Source organism: Bombyx mandarina, chromosome 13 (assembly GCF_030267445.1).
Source record: "Bombyx mandarina strain Sakado chromosome 13, ASM3026744v2".
Taxonomy (NCBI): domain Eukaryota; kingdom Metazoa; phylum Arthropoda; class Insecta; order Lepidoptera; family Bombycidae; genus Bombyx; species Bombyx mandarina.
Window position 1 is genome coordinate 16,370,780 of NC_143220.1, and position 19,334 is coordinate 16,390,113.

At 36.3% G+C, this 19,334-nt stretch overlaps 1 protein-coding gene across 3 annotated transcripts; it reads left to right on the forward strand.

The window, feature by feature from the left end:
• The first annotated feature begins 2,101 nt into the window (after window positions 1-2,101).
• Window positions 2,102-17,108, forward strand: LOC114245318 (ras-related and estrogen-regulated growth inhibitor). 3 transcript variants are annotated; one of them, XM_089732419.1, is made up of 8 exons: window positions 2,102-2,358; window positions 3,125-3,255; window positions 7,028-7,144; window positions 9,600-9,736; window positions 10,099-10,260; window positions 11,742-11,894; window positions 14,059-14,218; window positions 16,571-17,108. In XM_089732419.1, the coding sequence occupies exons 3-8, from the start codon at window positions 7,030-7,032 to the stop codon at window positions 16,810-16,812; spliced, it is 969 nt and encodes a 322-aa protein (XP_089588545.1). In that variant the 5' UTR covers window positions 2,102-2,358; window positions 3,125-3,255; window positions 7,028-7,029; the 3' UTR covers window positions 16,813-17,108. The 3 variants fall into 3 exon arrangements, with proteins under 3 accessions (XP_089588545.1, XP_089588544.1, XP_028033251.2); XM_089732418.1 differs by lacking the exon at window positions 3,125-3,255 and having other exon boundaries at window positions 6,967-7,144; XM_028177450.2 differs by lacking the exon at window positions 3,125-3,255 and having other exon boundaries at window positions 6,967-7,144; window positions 10,102-10,260.
• Window positions 17,109-19,334: the final 2,226 nt, after the last annotated feature.

The window sequence follows — 19,334 nt, forward strand, 5'->3', positions numbered from 1 at the left end:
ATTAACTTCCACGGTGAAGGAATAACACCATGTAATAAAAATCAAACCCGCAAAATTATAATTTGCGTAATTACTGGTGGTAGGACCTCTTGTGAGTCCGCACGGGTATATACCACCGCCCCGCCTATTTCTGCAGTGAAGCAGTAATGCGTTTCGGTTTGAAGGGTGGGGCAGAAGTTGTAACTATACTGAGACCTTAGAACTTATATCTCAAGGTGTGTGGCGTATTTACGTTGTAGATGTCTATGGGTTCCAGTAACCACGTAAACCAGGTGGGCTGTGAGCTCGTCCACACATCTAGGCAATAAAAAAATTAAATATATATATATATATATAAATGTGTATGTTTTCAATAATATGATCACAAATGTAAATAATATTGTCTGTAATTTACAAGCGCATGTACAATATTATATAGTTCAATGAAAACATACAATAAGCGCGTCCTTCCTTCTATAATAATCGCTATGAGATTTTTCGCATATGTTGCCGTTATTACAATTTTTCCTTTCATATTGATAACATCGAGTGCCTTTGATACGACGAACCACAAATTGATTCGAAAATATTTGATTTTCGTTTTATTTAAACTCAGAGACACGTAATATACCTACATGTAATTTGCTCAATAAAATAAACATAAGAAAGTATTAGTTTGTTTTTTGTTCATATTTGTATATGTTTTTTATTTATTTAAAAATTTGTATATTCAATTTTTAATGTTGTGAATTCATTTAAATGTAATACCTACATGTAATTTCGAAATTCTAAGCACGGTACTGCTTTTTGAGCAGATAAAACGAATGTAAATTGTAATGGACCAATGGCATACTATATGTGTTAGTATTGTTATTATTATTTTTTAAGATTCAAAGGTTTCCTATAAAATATATAGGAGTACCTTACTACCTACTTCATTAAGCCCTTTTAAACAATTGCTGAAGCTAAGGAGCATAATAAAACCACCGCCTACCTTAAAACGAATTCTGAAATTGTCATATTATTGTAATGTAATGCGGTCCTAGAAGACAAAGGAGGAAACACACAAAAGTTTGGCGGTAAAAATAGATGTAGGTAGAAATTCCCATGTGGGTTTTCGATACGTCCTACAGCCTCGACGATAGGTAGCAATGTGGCTATGCTAGTGACGGTAACCACGTGGGACGTATGCTCACCCGCTTATAAAGGCAATAAAAAATAAATAAATAAACCATAAATTTTTTGGGGAGATCTCAGAACAAAATTGAGAGAAAAGAGGTCAGGAATTTGCTAATGCTGTTGATCAGTTAGGGAATATTGGCACAGCAACTAGAGGTGATTGTCTTTACAGCTCTTTAACTAATAGCCTAATATTTTTTAAACATATGCTATAATAGAATTATGACCTCAAGTTATGAGACGAATACTTTGATTAAAAATGTATTCCGTACATCGACAAATTACTATAATATATCACTACCATATATACCATAGATCATTTTATCTCATTTACATTTGACTGCAAATGAAGCTTACCTCGTTAGCCTTTCCGCAGCGCTACACATCTTTAACTACGTTGAAAAAGGTCCCGCCAGTGACAGAAAGCGATTTATCTGGTGCCCCTTAAATTAAAATTTGAGCAATACTTTAGTCTCATTTTGCTACAAGTATATTTGCAACTTTCGCGACGTTATCATGGGGGAACCGATCCGGATTAAATCTTTTACACTTTAATTTGGTGCTGATTATTGCAGGCGTCATCCATCAGAATCTAAGCACAAACTCGATTCTCAATAAGTTAAGTAAAATTTGTATGCAGTTGAAACAGCGCCCCTAATGACAAACATAAGCATACGTTCCAACTGCGTAAAAAATTGAGTTAACTTTAACGCTATCGAGAGCGTTAGAAAACTCGCACTAAGCTCACTGATCATAAGCAACCCAGCTCTGGAATAGTATTGATGGTTTAAATCGCTATCCACTATTCTTGCTCTACATGCAAAAATACATTGAATTACACATATAAAAATCATATTATTCTGAAACGGATTTGTTTTGTGTACGTCTGTATATGATGTTAAGCCGTTTATTGAAGAAAGGGAGGAAGCAATCGCAGTAATAACATCGTTCACTCGTGTTTGAGCCGCTGTCGAACACGGCCGCGTGCGTGAGCGTACTTTAATTCTCCTATTCTTTACATAATAACATACATATTTATTTTATACGAAAATCAAGCATTCCATTAAAATTCCGTAGCAAAGTATTTATTTCAGGAAATATCCGTAATAAGTCTACTGTGAATAGTTTTGTGCGTGTGTTAAATTTATTAATAACACAAATTGGGGCTTGAATAAGAGAGCGTAGTTGAACACCTATACTGTAAGTGAGAAATTTACTATTACTTCTTTTATTTAGTAGTGCAGATGGGCTGACAGCTTATAACCAGATAATATTAAGCTGTTACCAGAGCCCCTACACAGCATTAAAGGCAAACGTCACAAGTGCTCCCACCCACAATAAGACCGAGTTATTGTTTGTACGCCTTGAGAAATTTGTCGAAATCTCAATTATTTATATTACATTTTATTAGATTTAAGATTTCATTTTCCTAACCACTCGTTCATCCAGTTTTAACGAAATACACCGTGTGCAGCAATATTAGTAGCCGTTATTTGCATAGTATAAATGGACTTCGTTTGAATGAATCGTTTCAGAGAATTTTCTCAAATCATCAATTTCAAAAATAGCTCAAAAATAATAATTAAGGAAATATTTTTTATTAAAAATAGACTAATACTAGTACTACAAGTAAGTACGGGTGTACTGAATTTAAAAGGCTCAACAAATTGTGATTCGAATATTTGCACTCATAGATCGAGTAGTTACAAATGCGTATACAATTAGATATTATTTTGTTTGAAAGCAAAATAAGACTCTTCCAGTTGTCTGAGAGAAAAAAAAACCTGTATTTTTAAAGAAAACTGTATTAAATGCACAAAATTATTTATGTGTGTAAAATTAACGTAATATACAAAAGGTTTATGTTATTTTTTTGTACAGTATTTATTTATTGCAAGCAAAAAGTTTGAATGTGCTTAAACAAAGGAAAAGGAAAAGCTTCAGTTTCATGTTTGTCTTCCGACAGGTTTTCCCACGGTCGAGTTGGTATTCTCCAATGCTCATGGACATCAGCAATGCCAGAGGCACCCGCTTCCCAAGCCAAGTTTAATTGCTGCCTATTTGTGTAAACTACCATTTTACGATATTGCACCCATCGTAAGAGTCAATCATAAAGATTAATAATAATCCCTCTGCGAGCGTTTGAGTTTTCAAAGCAAATCAAAATATTCATCATAGTTGACGTACTTACATAGTGCGCGGCTACAGTTTGCGCAAGCTTTAATCAAAATTCTCTAACATTTGTTTGTCCTAAAATCATTCAATATCGGATTTGAAGAAAATCGGTATGGTGTTTGTTTATCAATTAATCTGCTTTTATATGTATATTGACACCTCAAGATTTAGATTCATTTTAATTATTACATTTTCTCTTCCGTTTCCTTTTTGACATTGAGAAAAAAGTAACCGAGTATTACTCAAATAATTAAAATATTAATATAATATAAATGTAAATAAGTAAAATATTGATTACGCTAAAGCTCGTCTTCAATAGCTACTAAGGAATATAGGAAAACCGGTTAACATACTCGTAGAATATAATAGAAAGAATTAATAAATTCTTTGAGATTAATAAATTGTTTTTAATTTTCAATCGGAGTCATTCCTGGGGATTAATACTCCATTCTTTCAAGCTCACCTTTAAAATGCAGAGTCCTTTTATCACAATCGGCGTGTTCAATTCCAATTTTATTAGAGCATTTTTTCAAAAAGCCCGTTTTAAAAACAAGCCGAATCAAAAAACATTTTTTTATGCGGATTTTCCTAGTCCGTATATTAGGTCAAATTATTATAATTATGCTCTAGCCACCGGCTCGTAATACGTGTACAAATTTTAAAGTTAAGCGGACGTCTTAAAGCTGATGAAAGTTACGTTATTTTATGATAAAACGTGTATGAAATGATTTTATTTCAAACTAGCTGACCCGGCAGACTTCGTAGTGCCTCAATCGATAAATAAAAGATCTAAGCTTTTGTATAAAATAAACTTAAAACAAACAAAAGGAATCCGTCCGAGAGAAAAATGCTAGAAAAACGGAAAACAGGTAGGTTCGTACAATACCGCATACTACTATAAAACATGCATACTGGCTACATAACATAACATACTACGTAAAAGTATTTCGCTTATTGAAGTGTGTTTACGCTAGTTGAACTTAAGCCCCTAGAGTTAGATAATTCTAAAAATAATATTCAACAGGTATTATTCACCATAAATCTTATTTGAAAGTAACCATTTACGAACTATCCGCTTTTATGTTTTATCTATTATTTAAGATTTGAAATGCTAAACTGCTCTGCCAAATGCTTTGTTAAACAAAATTCAGTGCCGTATGACACATAAATACTTAGTCTGGCTATAAATACTGTTACAATTAAAAATAAACAAAATATTACATTTGAATTTGGAATCTGTCATTTTTATATGATTGCTCATTGAGTTTTCTCATTTTGGCGCCAATACATTGCACAATATTTTGCGATATTAAAATGGAGTGGAGTGATAAAGAGAACCGAATCGCTGTGATTGCATTACACAAAGTAGGTATGGAGCCAAATGAAATTTTTCAAACTCTCCATACGGTTGGTATTAGTAAAATGTTTGTGTACCGGGCTATTAATAGGTGCAATGAGACCTCCTCTGTTTGTGACAGAAAAAGATCTGGCCGTCCACGTAGTGTTCGTACGAAAAAGGTGGTCAAAGCAGTAAGGGAAAGAATTCGAAGAAATCCTGTCCGAAAGCAAAAGATTTTATCTCGGGAGATGAAGATAGCAAGCACCTAGAACCATGTCGCGTATTTGAAAAGATGACTTAGGACTTGCAGCCTATAAGACACGTACTGGTCATTTCTTAACTGATAATTTAAAGAGAATAGGGTGGTAAAATCGAAACAACTACTGAAGCGGTACGCAAAGGGAGGTCACAGAAAAATTTTGTTTACAGATGAGAAAATTTTTACAATTCAGCAACATTTTAACAAACAAAATGACCGTATTTATGCTCAAAGCTCTAAGGAAGCTTCCCAATTAGTCGACACAGTGCAAGGTGGCCACTATCCGACTTTAGTGATTGTTTGGTGGGGTATTAACTATGAAGGAGTGACTGAGCCATACTTTTGTGAAAAAGGTATCAAAACATTGTATCAAGATACTATTCTTGAGAAGGTAGTGAAGCCCCTTAAGAACACCATGTTCAATAATCAAGAATGGTCCTTCCAGCAAGACTCGGCGCCAGGTCATACAGCTCGGTCTACGGAGTCTTAGTTGGAAACGAACGTTTCGGACTTCATCAGAGCTGAAGACTGGCCGTCGTCTAGTCCCGATCTTAATCCGCTGGATTATGATTTATGGTCAGTCGTAAAGAGTACGGCTTGCTCTAAACGCCATGATAATTTGGAGTCCCTAAAACAATCCATACGACTGGCAGTGAAAAATTTTCCCATGGAAAGAGTGCGTGCTTCGATTGATAACTAGCCTCAACATTTAAAGGACTGTATTGCAGCCAATGGAGATCACTTTGAATAAGCTTTTTATATTTAAAATTGTTTTATATTTATGTATTAAACTAACACACTGTAAAAGTAATAAATGTTATTTGCAATAGAATTTTTTTTCCTTTGTCTCAGTATTTATGGCAAGACTAGGTATATGAAAATTGTATCGACGACAAAGCAATTATGGGTCTCGTAATGTATTCATAGCTCCGGTGACAATTTAACAGTACATCGTTTTATGACACTGGAAAACAATTAGCAAGGGTCATGTTAGCTAAATGAGTGTGTTGAGTACACTAAAAATGTAGGTCGCACGCAACCACGATGGGCATAGGTAAATTAATCTCAAGGGAAGGAGTTCCTGTTAAATTAAGTTGTTTCAAGATAAGAGTTACACAATCTTATTAAATTGACAACTTTTTTGAAACCCTTGGGCAATTTTAAATGAGAAATGGTATGGTCCTTTTAATAAGCGAAGTGCTTAATATAAGATTATTGGCATACTTCAAACTCTCGATCGCTTTAAAATACCTGAGAAAATTGGAAAACGAAATAACAACTTTAGAATAATTCATTTTGGGTATAAAATATTTGTGAAGCTTGTGGTAGGAATAGGGCGTACGCGGACGAGTATGTACCGCTGTATTTGATAATTTTTGTCACGAATCAATCAGTTTGGGTTTGAAGTCCCAATGTTATTCCAATGATGTTATTGAAATTTCCATATTACTTATATGTAAATTTGGGCAGTGGCAGTCCCAGCGCGACGTCTATGAGTTCAGGTAGTTATCAGTAATAAATCTTAAGCTAGTTTCTTCATGCTCTAGGGAAATAAGGAAATAAACACATATCATTCTCCTGCCCTTCTCTCAGTCACCTGGGGTCGGCGCAACATGTTTTCTCCTTCCATACTCCTCTATCATATACCATATCTACGCTCACTCCCCTCTTACATATATCGTCTTTCACGTAATCCATCCATTTCTTCTTAGGTCTACCTCTTTCTCTATATCCTTCCACATTCATAGTTAACACCCTCTTACACACTCTCTAACACACTCATTTTCATTTCGTCTCACCACAAGTCCTTACCATTCCAAGGAAATAGACATTAAAAAAGATATACTTAAATAATATTTTCCGCGCTAATTTCCGTTGCACGTAGCACAGTATGGTAGATTCAATGAAAAATTATCAAAACTAAATTTACCGTCAAATTAAATGTTGTGGATGTAATTTCTATTCGTATATATAGTATATATAATATAAATAGTATGTGATTATGCCTTCGACGTAAAATCATTATTTGTTTCAGAAATTTCAAAATAAATCAGGTAATGTTCGACTTAAAAACATAAAAGTTGTAATGGCTTCAGACATGGCTGTCAGTACCAGTACATCACCTAAGAGTTCTCTGGCGAAGCTGGTGCTATATCCTAAACCAAAAGCGTTCAAGATTGCGATATTGGGTCAATCTGGTGTCGGAAAATCGGGTAAACTTACTAAGTCACTAAATCATTTAATTACAAACAATTTATTCTGTAATTACTTGCATGTACTTATATACTCGTAGTTTGTAGCTATTTGTTACCCATAGTTTGTAATTGTTATAAAGCCTAATAAAATGTAAAACGTAATCCTCAATCATTAAGCTTGACTGTGGCTAGATCTTGGTGGGGGTTTCTTTAGAGATTTTCTATTGTTCTTCTGTGAAGGAACACCATCGTCTTTGTAATAAATAAATAAACCATAAGCTATAAATAATAAATACAAGAATCGTATAAGCTTCTTCTGAAGTTTTTGCTGTTGATTTGATTGTGATATTATGATATTTGTTTTGTTGATTATAACTAGTCAGGTCATAAGTATTGTCACACAGTAAAAACTTTTCTTTTAGAATGCTGGCCACAAAAAAGTTTATTGAATTCGAATTTCGAATTGTTCATGAGAATAAAAATGTATACTTTTAGAATTTTACTCATTTTTAAATATGGAGTGGACGCTTAAAGAAGACCGTGTTGCAGTTATTGCGTTGCATCGTTGCGGTTACGCGCCAATTAAAATTTTTAACATACTGAAAAATTTGAATATAACCAAAAGATTCGTTTATCGTACCATCAAACGATACAATGAAGACTCTAGTGTAGATGACAGGTCAAGAAGTGGTCGCCCTCGGTCTATTAGGACTCCAGCAGTGATAAAAGCTGTGAAGGCGCGAATTCAAAGAAATCCCAAACGTAAGCAGAAACTGTTGGCCCTTCAGATGGGGTTAAGCAGAACCACGGTGAAAAGGGTGTTAAATGAAGACTTAGGGCTTCGGGCATATCGAAGAAAAACAGGACATCGTTTGAATGCTCGTCTGATGGACCTGAGACTGAAGAGAGGCCGCGCTTTGTTGAAGTGGTACGCAGGAAAAAAATATCGGGAAATTCTTTTTTCGGATGAAAAAATGTTTACCGTAGAAGAGAGCTACAACAAACAAAATGATAAGGTGTACGCACACAGTAGTGAAGAAGCGAGCAACCGTATTCCGCGTGTCCAACGAGGTCATTTTCTATCCTCGCTCATGGTATGGTTGGGAGTTTCTTATTGGGGCTTAACAGAGGTACATTTTTGTGAGAAAGATGTAAAAACGAATGCAGTTGTGTATCAAAATACAGTCCTGACGAACCTTGTGGAACCTGTTTCTCATACCATGTTCAATAACAGGCACTGGGTATTCCAACAAGATTCGGCGCCAGCTCATAGAGCGAAGAGCACACAAGACTGGCTGGCGGCGCGTGAAATCGACTTCATCCGGCACGAAGACTGGCCCTCCTCCAGTCCAGATTTGAATCCGTTAGATTACAAGATATGGCAACACTTGGAGGAAAAGGCGTGCTCAAAGCCTCATCCCAATTTGAAGTCACTCAAGACATCCTTGATTAAGGCAGCCGCCGATATTGACATGGACCTCGTTCGTGCTGCGATAGACGACTGGCCGCGCAGATTGAAGGCCTGTATTCAAAATCACGGAGGGCATTTTGAATAAACTTTAGTGTCATAAGAATCTATGTTTTGTTAAGTTCATTTTGGTATATGAAGGGTTACATAATGAATAAACTTGTTTCAATTATTTTACATTAAACATGTGACAGAATTTATGACCTGACTAGGTAATTGAGGTGTGTTGTTAGTCGCCTGTTTTTACAACGAAACGAGTCAGGCTGATTCGGTGATAGTTCTGTGTCTTAGGCTGCCACAGTACTTATGGAATATTACGAAATTTTGACCAAATATCACAAAGAGGGTGACTTCATTCATCGTAATCGGTGCTTTCTATTGATTAAGATGATCAGCGAGCTTATTATTCGTCCTTCATCATTCATCATCATTCCTTCCGAGTTATATACATGCAAAAATTCATATTGGTTTGCCGTAACGCATAAGTCATCTGCATATAACAACACTGCTGCTTTCCTAATAATTCTGGTTTTGTCGAATTTCAAATTTAATTTGAACTGGCAACTATTTCGCTACGTTTTCGTTTTGTTTTCATTGTATAATTGTTACAGAATTATTTGACTACATTGTAGAATGGTAACAAAATGATTTAAAGTAAATTGTACGTAACCTAATTTTAAAACGGTTACCCTAAATCCAGTTTCTTGATGTCGCTTTTTACACGGTTTTCATTCTAGAAAGTTCTGATAGTTTCTTAAGTTTTTACGAGTTGCAGACTTCATCAAGTGATTACACGATGATCTTATTCCCCTACTATTTTCACCGTAAATGTGCAATTTAATTGTACTGACTACTACCGCAGTTTAAAATCAAAGTTCAAAATAAAGAATTAATATCGTAAGTTTAAGAGATAGTTCCAAAATTGATCACATCTCGATTGAAATAACGACATTTTCACACGACATGTACGAATTGTCGGATAAATAATTTTTTATCTGTTTTTAGCTTTGGTTGTAAGATTTATAACACGCCGATTCATCGGGGAATACGACTCGAATTTGGAAAAGATTTACGCTTTCCAAACCGTCATTGATAACGAGATGGTATATTTCGAAATATTGGACTCTGCCGGAGACTCGGGTGTGAGTTCATTAAGCGTTGTTTTTGTCTTTTTGTCATACGTGGTGGTCATTTACATATATTTTTACTGGTGGTAGGACCTCTTGTGAGTCCGCGCGGGTAGGTACCACCGCCCTGCCTATTTCTGCCGTGAAGCAGTAATGCGTTTCGGTTTGAAGGGTAGGGCAGCCGTTGTAACTATACTGAGATCTTAGAACTTATATCTCAAGATGGGTGGCGCATTTACGTTGTAGATGTCTATGGGCTTCAGTAACCGCTTAAAACCAGGTGGGCTGTGAGCTAGTCCACACATCTAAGCATTAAAAAAAAACCTTATATGTGAGATATGTAACCCATAGTTCATATATTTTTATTGCTTTGTTAGCAGGACGGGGAATATGCGAATTTGGAGAGCAATATCAGATGGGCCGAAGCGTTTATATTGATGTATTCAGTTACGGACAAATGTTCGTTCGACGAGTGTCACCGACTCAAATTCCTTATTAACTACAACAAAAGACGACGACGTCTAGCTTCGTCTGTTAAGGTCTGTTCGTAAACAACAATCTATTTTTAGTCCACAAAAGATAACCGAAAATAGACATTGTGTGAAATCGAACATGTACATATTTATATTTAAGGCCAAGCACGAGAGCCAGAATGACCTAATTGTATACCGTGTTAAACTATACAAGACAGCCGTCTTCGGAATTCTGACAGCCGATGTGCTTGTAATTATTTAACCAATGTAACTATTCCAGTGCTGCAAATCCGTATCATTTTTTGTAAGAAATTACGAAGCCAACACCCGTTGACGGATGTTTTCCATGAAGGAATTAATTTAGGGTAATACAAATTAAATCGTTAAAAAAAACTAACTTCTGCTGGTATTGTACTTCCGCTTGGGTAGGTATATAGCCTATTTCTAGTGTGAAGCAGTCAGGCTTGTAGAATTGGATGACTGTTAAATAATATAATTGAGAGATCGACCTCATGTCTCACGTGAGGGCTGCATTCGAGCTGTACTTTCTATGGACTCTAATATCTGCCTAAGGTAGGGCAGCAATTAATTAACAAATCTGCGTAACAAGAATTAAAATTTCACGAATACGTATGTTTTTATTTTTCACTTTTATAATTTTTTCAGGATACGATTTAATAAAAAGCTATGTTGTTTTTAATACTTGCTCTATCTGTTTTACATTCATTATATTGATACACAAATAATATTAAAAAAATGACCCGGTAGAGACTTAGCTTTCGGGCTCTCATCTCGGTATTTCTAAAATACAATTGTACACATTTACTCAAATCACTCAAGTTTATAATATTTACTTTCCATATCAATCAATGCTTGAGAATTATTATACCATCGTTTTTATTATTTAGAATAAAACCTCAAAATTTTCATAAGTTTGAGATTTTTACCTAATAATTAATATAATTTTGTTTCTCAAGTCAGACGCAAGTAATAAAACGTTTACAGCTTTAACGACAAGTTTGCCGGTAATTTTTATTTCAAGAATCGTTAAAGCTCTCCTGGAGCTCACAGTCTTGAAATAAAAGAAATGAAAAACGCTCGAGAAAAGGCCAGAGCCGCAGTATTGGATCTGGCGTTAACCAACATCTATGTATTTATGTGGATCACTTTGCTTTGTCGTAACCGCGTAAAGTGGTCTCCGGTAACAATGTCAATAAGCGGCACTGTAAATTGGAAAGGGGCGCTTAAAGAATGAAATATTTTTTTTTCTTTAATATTCAGACTTGATTTGACATTACATTTGGTAGATAGCGGCTTGGCTCTACCCCTGGCATTGATGACGCCTATGAGCGTCGGTAACTACTCACCATCAAATTGGTCGTACGCTCATCTGCCTACAAGGGCAATAAAAAAAACATCACGACGATGATATAAAATCAAAACGTACAAAAAGTCTTAGTTAGAAACGTTGACGATGCCTTACCTGATTATAAAACAACATTACCTCGGATATTTCCGGATGATAAATCACTCTTTTAAATTTTCAGGACACCGCTCTAGAGACGCCCGTTGTTTTGGTTGGGAACAAGATTGATCAACTCGGTGATCGAATGATTTCAACCGAAGAAGGACAGCGACGTAGTAAAGAAATTGGATGCGTGTGCTTTCATGAGATTTCTGTTCGAGAAAGTATTGATCAGGTATTTTTTAAGAAGCCGCCTTTGAAATCAGATCTTTTCTTTGAGGATCGGACAGTGTGACTGATGATCAGTGTAATTACTGGTGGTAGGACCTCTTGTGAGTCCGCGCAGGTAGGTAGGTCCACCACCCTACCTATTTCTGCCATAAAGCAGTAATGCGTTTCGGTTTGAAGGGTGAGGGAAGCCGTTGTAACTTAACTTGAGACCTTAAAACTGATATCTCAATGTGGGTGGCGCATTTACGTTGTAGATGTCTATGGGCTCCAGTAACCACTTAACACCAGGTGGACTGTGAGCTCGTACACCCACCTAAGCAATAAAAAAAAAAAAATTGAACTCAACAAATATTTAGAATTAAGTTCCAATTCAACTACTGAACTGAATTTGGTGAATCTTTTTGTGTTAAAAAACTATGTAAAAAGTATGACTGATAGTGTAAAAACTAGCACATATTATCACGATATAACGAAGACCCGCGTAACCCATTTTTCACAAGCAATTGAATCCAACTGAAAATAGTTCCCATTTCAAGTAGTACACTCCCATTTAAACATTATGAATTTAAAAGAATATGAGTAGAACTGTGAAAAATGCAGTTTAAATTTAGAACATTATGGCCTTATTTTAAAAAAATGACGTTGCAAAATTAATTAAGCCGAATGCGCTACAGCTGTTCTTATCAGTTAGTTAAGTATAATACATGGTTTCCACATCAGTATTATATAAGAAGGCTTCCGTGCTCACACCACAGTACTTAAATTTATAGCTATACATATTTATAATAGCAGAATACAGTAAGACCCATCTGAACCACAGCGACACGCTGTGCGTACATGCTAACATTTACATGACCAACTTTGAAACTGACGAGTTCCGCGGCTTTCAATTAAATTAATTGAAACTTGCTTCAAACATTAATTTAACTTTATAATGGTCTTGATTTTCGAAGAGCTTATGGCAGTGACACGTATACGGAAATTTCTTTCCTACAAGAACACTTTATCGGGTCTACTACAATGTTCTTAATTATACATACATACACACATAGAGAGACTTAGACGTGGTCGCTCACAATGGGCCTTATGAGAAGGCTCAAGGTCACCCAAAGAGCAATGGAGAGGGCTATGCTCGGAGTTTCCCTGCGAGATCAAATCAGAAATGAGGAGATTCGTAGGAAAACCATGGTAACCGACATAGCCCAAAGGATTGCGACACTGTAGTGGCAGTGGGCAGGACACATTGCTCGGGGAACGGATAGCCGTTGGGGCCAGAAGGTTCTTGAGTGGCGACCGCATACTGGAAGACGTAGCGTGGGTAGGCCTCCCACAAGGTGGGCTGACGACCTATTGAGGTTCGCGGGGATCCGCTGGATGCAGGCAGCGCAGGACCGGTCTTTGTGGCGATGCTTGGGGGAGGCCTATGTCCAGCAGTGGACGTCCATGGGCTGATAGAATAGAATAGAGAAACACACATAGCGGTGAACTCTTCATGTGACTTTAAACAAAGTAAAAACATGCCGATAAAGACCCTGCTTTGAATATGTGAGCTCTTTCTTGAAAAGAAAGCAGGGTGCCTACCGCTTGCGCGACTATGAGCGTCTTAATGGATTATTGGGAACATATGCTCAATATTTCTGTCAATCGCATAGCCGCAATAGAACAATTGTATCTATCGTACACAACAAAAATTATTTAAGTATTCAGAGGCTCACACTTGAATGAATAAATGAATAAAAAAATATCTATCTAAGAATTCATAAAATCTGCAAACTTTTTAATTGGGCGAATAAATTTGTATCAGAGGGAAGCTGTTAAAGTTATAGTTATATTTCTGGCTGTCATCGAGAGTGAGATTCTTCTTAAAAAAAAATCCAGGTACCGTTCAGCTGCAATGCAATAACCTCAAACCCCACGGTGTTTCCCGACCTTTATGACTTGTCCTACTTCAAGTGAGGCTTGCGAAGAGTACTCAGCGGTAGGCAAAGACTTAGCTGTACCCTGGCCTTGCTGATGTCCATGAACGACAGTTTCCATTCACCATTACGGAGGGGCATACGCATTTTTGCCTACAAATACTTTTTTTTTAATGCATTAATTTAATTCCAAATATTTTTAATTGTTTATTACCCTTTAAAATTTATATAAAAATGATACTGACATTTCAGGTGTGGAGCGTTTTCCGTGACGCTAGAAGGTTCTGGAGAGTTAGCAACAAATGGTTTCGACCACGTGGTGACACCGACGTTCATACAACAGCGTTGAGTAGACCACTCGCTAGAGCATCCTCTGATACAACACCTGAAACAAATGTCAATCCACCTTTCTGTAAGTATAAAACTGTTTAAAATTAAAGTAAAACCAAATTCCGATCTAGCAACTTGATAATACGAGTATACGATTATCGTTCGATAGGCCTTAAATTTATTTGGAGATTAATTAAAGTTTTTCAATAACTGTTTAAGATACGTGCTTCTTAAATATCAAAATATCATAGCTAAATATGTCCTTGCGTCAGTTTCCCCATTACTAAGGGTCGTGGTCATGGCCTTGAAACAGTTTAAATGTTTCTCTGTCCATGACTCTCTTGGGATGTAATTGTGGTGGGTTCCCACGTCCTTCCACATCAGTATTTCGAAAGGATTTAGTCCTTCACGGCAAACTGGTCCCGCTCCGGGTCTCTGGTTGTATCCGGGGGCTGGGTTATTTCCCGCCGCCCAGTGCTCGGCGTTGACGTTTTACGGTAGGAATGTCCAGCTCTACTCAACCCTCCTCTTTTCTCATCCGGGCTTGGGACCGGCAATGGCAGAGTTTGTATATATGTATCGTGTGTAAATTATGCACATTACAAAAAGACTTCGTAACTTCGCGACTTTGCGAAACACATTAGATAGTTAGACATAATTAAATCGGTATCATTTTCAAATCACTTTCCCTGAAAGTCAATTCCTTTTAACATGTTAAGGACCGGAGTGGTCCCTGTGGGTGGATGCTATTATTTTGCCAAAACAAAATAAACGGTCCCCTGGGACCGCCGCAACTTACCTGCCCAGAATACCTCTGACCGTAAGTTTTATATTGAATATGTAAGAAAAGCGGGCCGCCACGGCTCATCTAGACTAGTAGCTATAACTAGAGAGAACATGTCGAAAGGGGACTTGGAAAATCTAAAAAAAATACGTATTTATTATATTCAACTTTGAAAGTAGTTACAATAAATATGAAAGTCAATTTAGTTTTAAATCAAATTTTTATTACAAATAATTCGTTTTATAACATAAAAAAGGATCACAACTTAAATGCTATCCATATAAAATAAGTCGTATCTATTTATTAAATCACGTTTTAGTAAAAATAATTAGTTTTTTTGTCAAAAAAAGATCATAATTTAACTAAGAGTCATAAAAATTCAATCGTGTTCGTTGAAACAATCCAGACAAAAATGAGGTTGCCCTTCAAATGTAAGGCAATAAGTTACCACTTTCTTCACATTGTTTTTAGGTATTCTTTTACTTTGTTTCTTTTGGTAACAACCTTTACAGTAGGTGTTTCCTCACTTTATGGGCAGGTCGTCTTTTTTACCCAGTTTATGTTTTCGTTGTCTTCTAGTTGCAGCTATATTTTCGTATTATTATTCATATCTAGCTATATTTCGTCCAACAAGCATCTAGTACGAAATAGCACAAGGAAGGGACTACAGCTTTTGTTTTCCCGCCATTTCTGAGAATCGCCGTATTGGGACCGCTAACGTTGTTTTTGATTTAAATGCCAAACTTAGAAACTAGCGGTCCGACGGACCGCTACCAAAAAAAACTTTCTATTCGACAATATAATTGCATAATCAAAAAACTAAAATTAGGTATAGCTTATTTGAGCAATTCTTTATCCATACGTATTTAATTAATTTTGGCGAAAACCGCAAATAAATCTCGGTCTTTAGCCTGTTAAAACATCTTCAACAATCTGAAACACGCAATAGTCCGCGACTCACAAAACACGGCACTTTCAGAGTACTCTGATGGGCGGGATTACGAGTATCGTTTGTGTAATGTAGCGTGTACACTGAAGGGATAAACGAGATGCTCATAAACGCTCTATATGTAGTATACGTATGTATGTGTTTGCAAAAAGCCACGTAATTACGTTTATAATAACGTAATAAATGATCGTTTCTTTTTTGGCTAAGTTTAAAGCTACGACCGGACCATCGAGTCGATTCGCTTTGTCTTCGAAGACTGACTGAAACTTCATTTACATTATTACTAATCGTAGCACCGGTAACCACTATCTTGCCTATTTATGCCGCAATGCAGTCATGTGTTCCGGTGCGAAGATCGGATCAGCGGTAATACAATTAAATTTATAACTTTTCGATACTCAAAACTCGATAAGGTAATCATTTAATTAAAGGTAGATTGTGAGCTTCATTTATTTAATATGAAAAAAAAAAGCCGGAACAGCAGTAACAGTATTTTAAAAAAATTAGTATTTCAAATTTACATGTAAATCAATCTATTTTTACCGTTTGATCTCTTATCAAGTTTATTTCATTTTATAGTATCCGTTGTTTTAAATACATTACAATTTTCGTATCAAGAACATCTATAACGGCTAAGACTTGGGAAAACAGAAGCAAATACTATTCTTTTTTAATTAAAAAAAATTAATATTTCATTTCAGATCGGCAATGGACAGCGATGGAATTGGACGAAGAAGAGGAAGCTACAGTAGTACGTAGTAACTCAACTTCGTCTTCAGGCCAATCAGACTGCTTAGAAGAATTCAGAGCTCGTGCAAGCACAGACTCTAGACTGCCACCGCGGCCAGCAAGACCTCGACATCCCCGTCCGACCCGACCATTCCCTCCACTAGTCAGAAGAATGAGCGTTGCCATGAGAGGAAATAACGCCAACACTTACTAATGCTGCTTGACTTAGTTATAAGTGAATAAGAAATTTAATTTGATTTAATTATAATTGCAAATTTTATCATATTGTTGTAATACTCGTGCTTTATTGTTTTTTCTGAGTATTTTACCCACATAAATGTAGAAATGATAAAAGAATATGGGGGTGGTTTGATTTTATAGTAGTTCCGACAGATGAGTTACTGAGTGAGGATATCATAAGCTCACGGCCTACATGTTCAGAAGCGCACGTCGTCTATCACAGCGCTAATAAATCGCACCAACCACCTGGAGAATTGTCCTAATTACTTTCATACCTAATATTAACTATTATACGAGTACGGTACGATATTTAACGTTGTTTTTTTTTTCAAAAGATGATACGTGAAAGTGCATGAAGTGAAGAAAGAGAAATATGCTCGGGATTGCTCATGATTTTTTATATATTTAAATTAATAATGAGGTGGGTAATAGTTGCATTTACACAGCTTGCAGATCTACCTGCCTCAGCAAATAAAAAATAACAGTGGAAACTCTGCCTAGTTTACTTAAGAAAACCGGAAATAACCTTCAAAATTCAACTTAAATTTAGAACAACAACAATCGCATATTTATGAAATTTGCAGCTCATATTTCATGTGCGTGGTGGCATTCGCGTTATTATCATTTTCTCCGGTATCCACCTAACACCAAATAAAAGACAGTCAGTCTATTATTCCTTTATTTCTGTAAAATAAAACAACCGGTAATTTGTTTTTCAACTCGCATTTTTTTCTTGCTAGCTTGCTCTTATTTTATAGAAGTCAGTGAAAATTTTATTCAAAAACTTTTGTAGCCTTTTTTTTTTCATTTTCCTACCTATGCTGATAGCCTTGAGAGACTATTTCAGCTTCGCCTTATCGTGTAAGTGAGCTCACGGGGCTCAAACCGGAAGTGTTGCTAACACTGGCCCTAGCAAGAACAGTGCTTCGCAGAATCTACCACCGGATTGGAAACGCGATCTGAGAAGATCCGGCGAGAAACTCAGTGGGCTGTGTCTATGGACTAATTTACTCGTCGAGCCCTTCGTCGCAAGCGACGGGTTCGGCGAGGACGGTGACTTTCGTGATGGGGTAGCCTTCGTAGTCACACGAAGTATGCAGAGCAACGATGAATGGTGAATGGCCACTGTCGCTCATGAACATAAACAGATGCCTCCAATTTCGTAAGCATGGTCTCTTGAAGCCCACTATGGTTGAACCCATTGGTAGTATTGAAGAACTCTGCTCCAGCGATGGGAAGACAGAAACATCTCTATTAGAAGCTATACTCGCAGTACCTACTACCAAGCCCTGGGCATTGTCGAATCTCACCATGTGTCTTGCTCATTAGCCTACTGTGAAATTTGGTTTCCGTTTATATTGTTTGTCCTGAATTTGCAACGGTGAATGATCTTGCGATCGACCTGGCGTTAAGTAGTCGTCAGAGCCCATAGACATCAACCATTTAATGTCGCTACATACCTTGAGACACGAGTTTTAAGTTTTGTTTTGTTTGCCAATCATGCTTGGCTCGATCAGCCCCAGAGCTTCGAATATAACTCAGTACTGTTTTTCAAAAGGAGGTTTAAGTGAATCTATTGGTTGTGAATCAAGTTGCCGCTTCCGGGTATCTTTGACTTCGTTATCGTTAGAAATTAATGCCTCATGTCACCCAAGCCGAATCGTTTTACATACGAATTTATCACACATTCCAGACATAAAAAAGTAACGTTTAACAAATGTTATATAAACGTAGTCTTAACATTGTTTTTTCTAGACTTTAATGTTTTGAGTTTCACAATATAAAGAACTGTATTTTCTGTAATACAAAAAATTTATAATGTATAATAAGTGTAAAATCATAATAATTTAATATGTTTTATATCATTTTGTTGTTCAAACAACACTTTTTGGCGGTACTTTATTGAATTTGATTTCATAACCCCTTCAGATAAATAATCTAATTTCATACCAGGAAATTGTTAACTACAATATGATAGCAATACAGAAATAGAATCGATGCCCTTAAGGGCACCGTTTAAAAACTGTCACAAACCATATCAATGAAAGAATTCCATAAACAAAGTTTATCTAATTATCTAAATTAAGATGCACTTGAGGAAATTTCCAACTAATATAAGGTCAAAAGATACATTCGCAACATATACAGATTTATTATCTTGTTCACTTGCTTACCTAATGCCATTTGTCACTTGTTTATGTTTTGCGAGAAAGCTAATTTTCATTAACCCGAGGTCAATTCAATCGTCAACACTTACATCCTGGTTGAAATTTAAAGGATATGTACAACCTGGTTACATTATCTCTGGACCTGGCGAAAGGGAAACGGTGAGGGTATTCACATTCCAGCGAGGTCCGGATATATTGTAACCGAGCAATAAATGCGTATTTATTCAAAATGCTACTTGTAGTTGCAGGTGTTATGAGTATGCAGAGTTGGACTATTCTGCCTATTTTTGCCGCGAAGCAGTAATTTGTTCCGGTTCCGGAAGGGTGG

What these genes read in the sequence shown, in the direction of transcription:
- LOC114245318 (XM_089732418.1), top strand. Translation starts at nt 7,018, where the DNA reads ATGGCTTCAGACATGGCTGTCAGTACCAGTACATCACCTAAGAGTTCT. An exon ending in ACTCTGCCGGAGACTCGGGT is followed by an intron (nt 9,737 to 10,098) that starts GTGAGTTCATTA and finishes TTGCTTTGTTAG; the next exon opens with CAGGACGGGGAATATGCGAA. An exon ending in AAATGTCAATCCACCTTTCT is followed by an intron (nt 14,219 to 16,570) that starts GTAAGTATAAAA and finishes ATTTCATTTCAG; the next exon opens with ATCGGCAATGGACAGCGATG.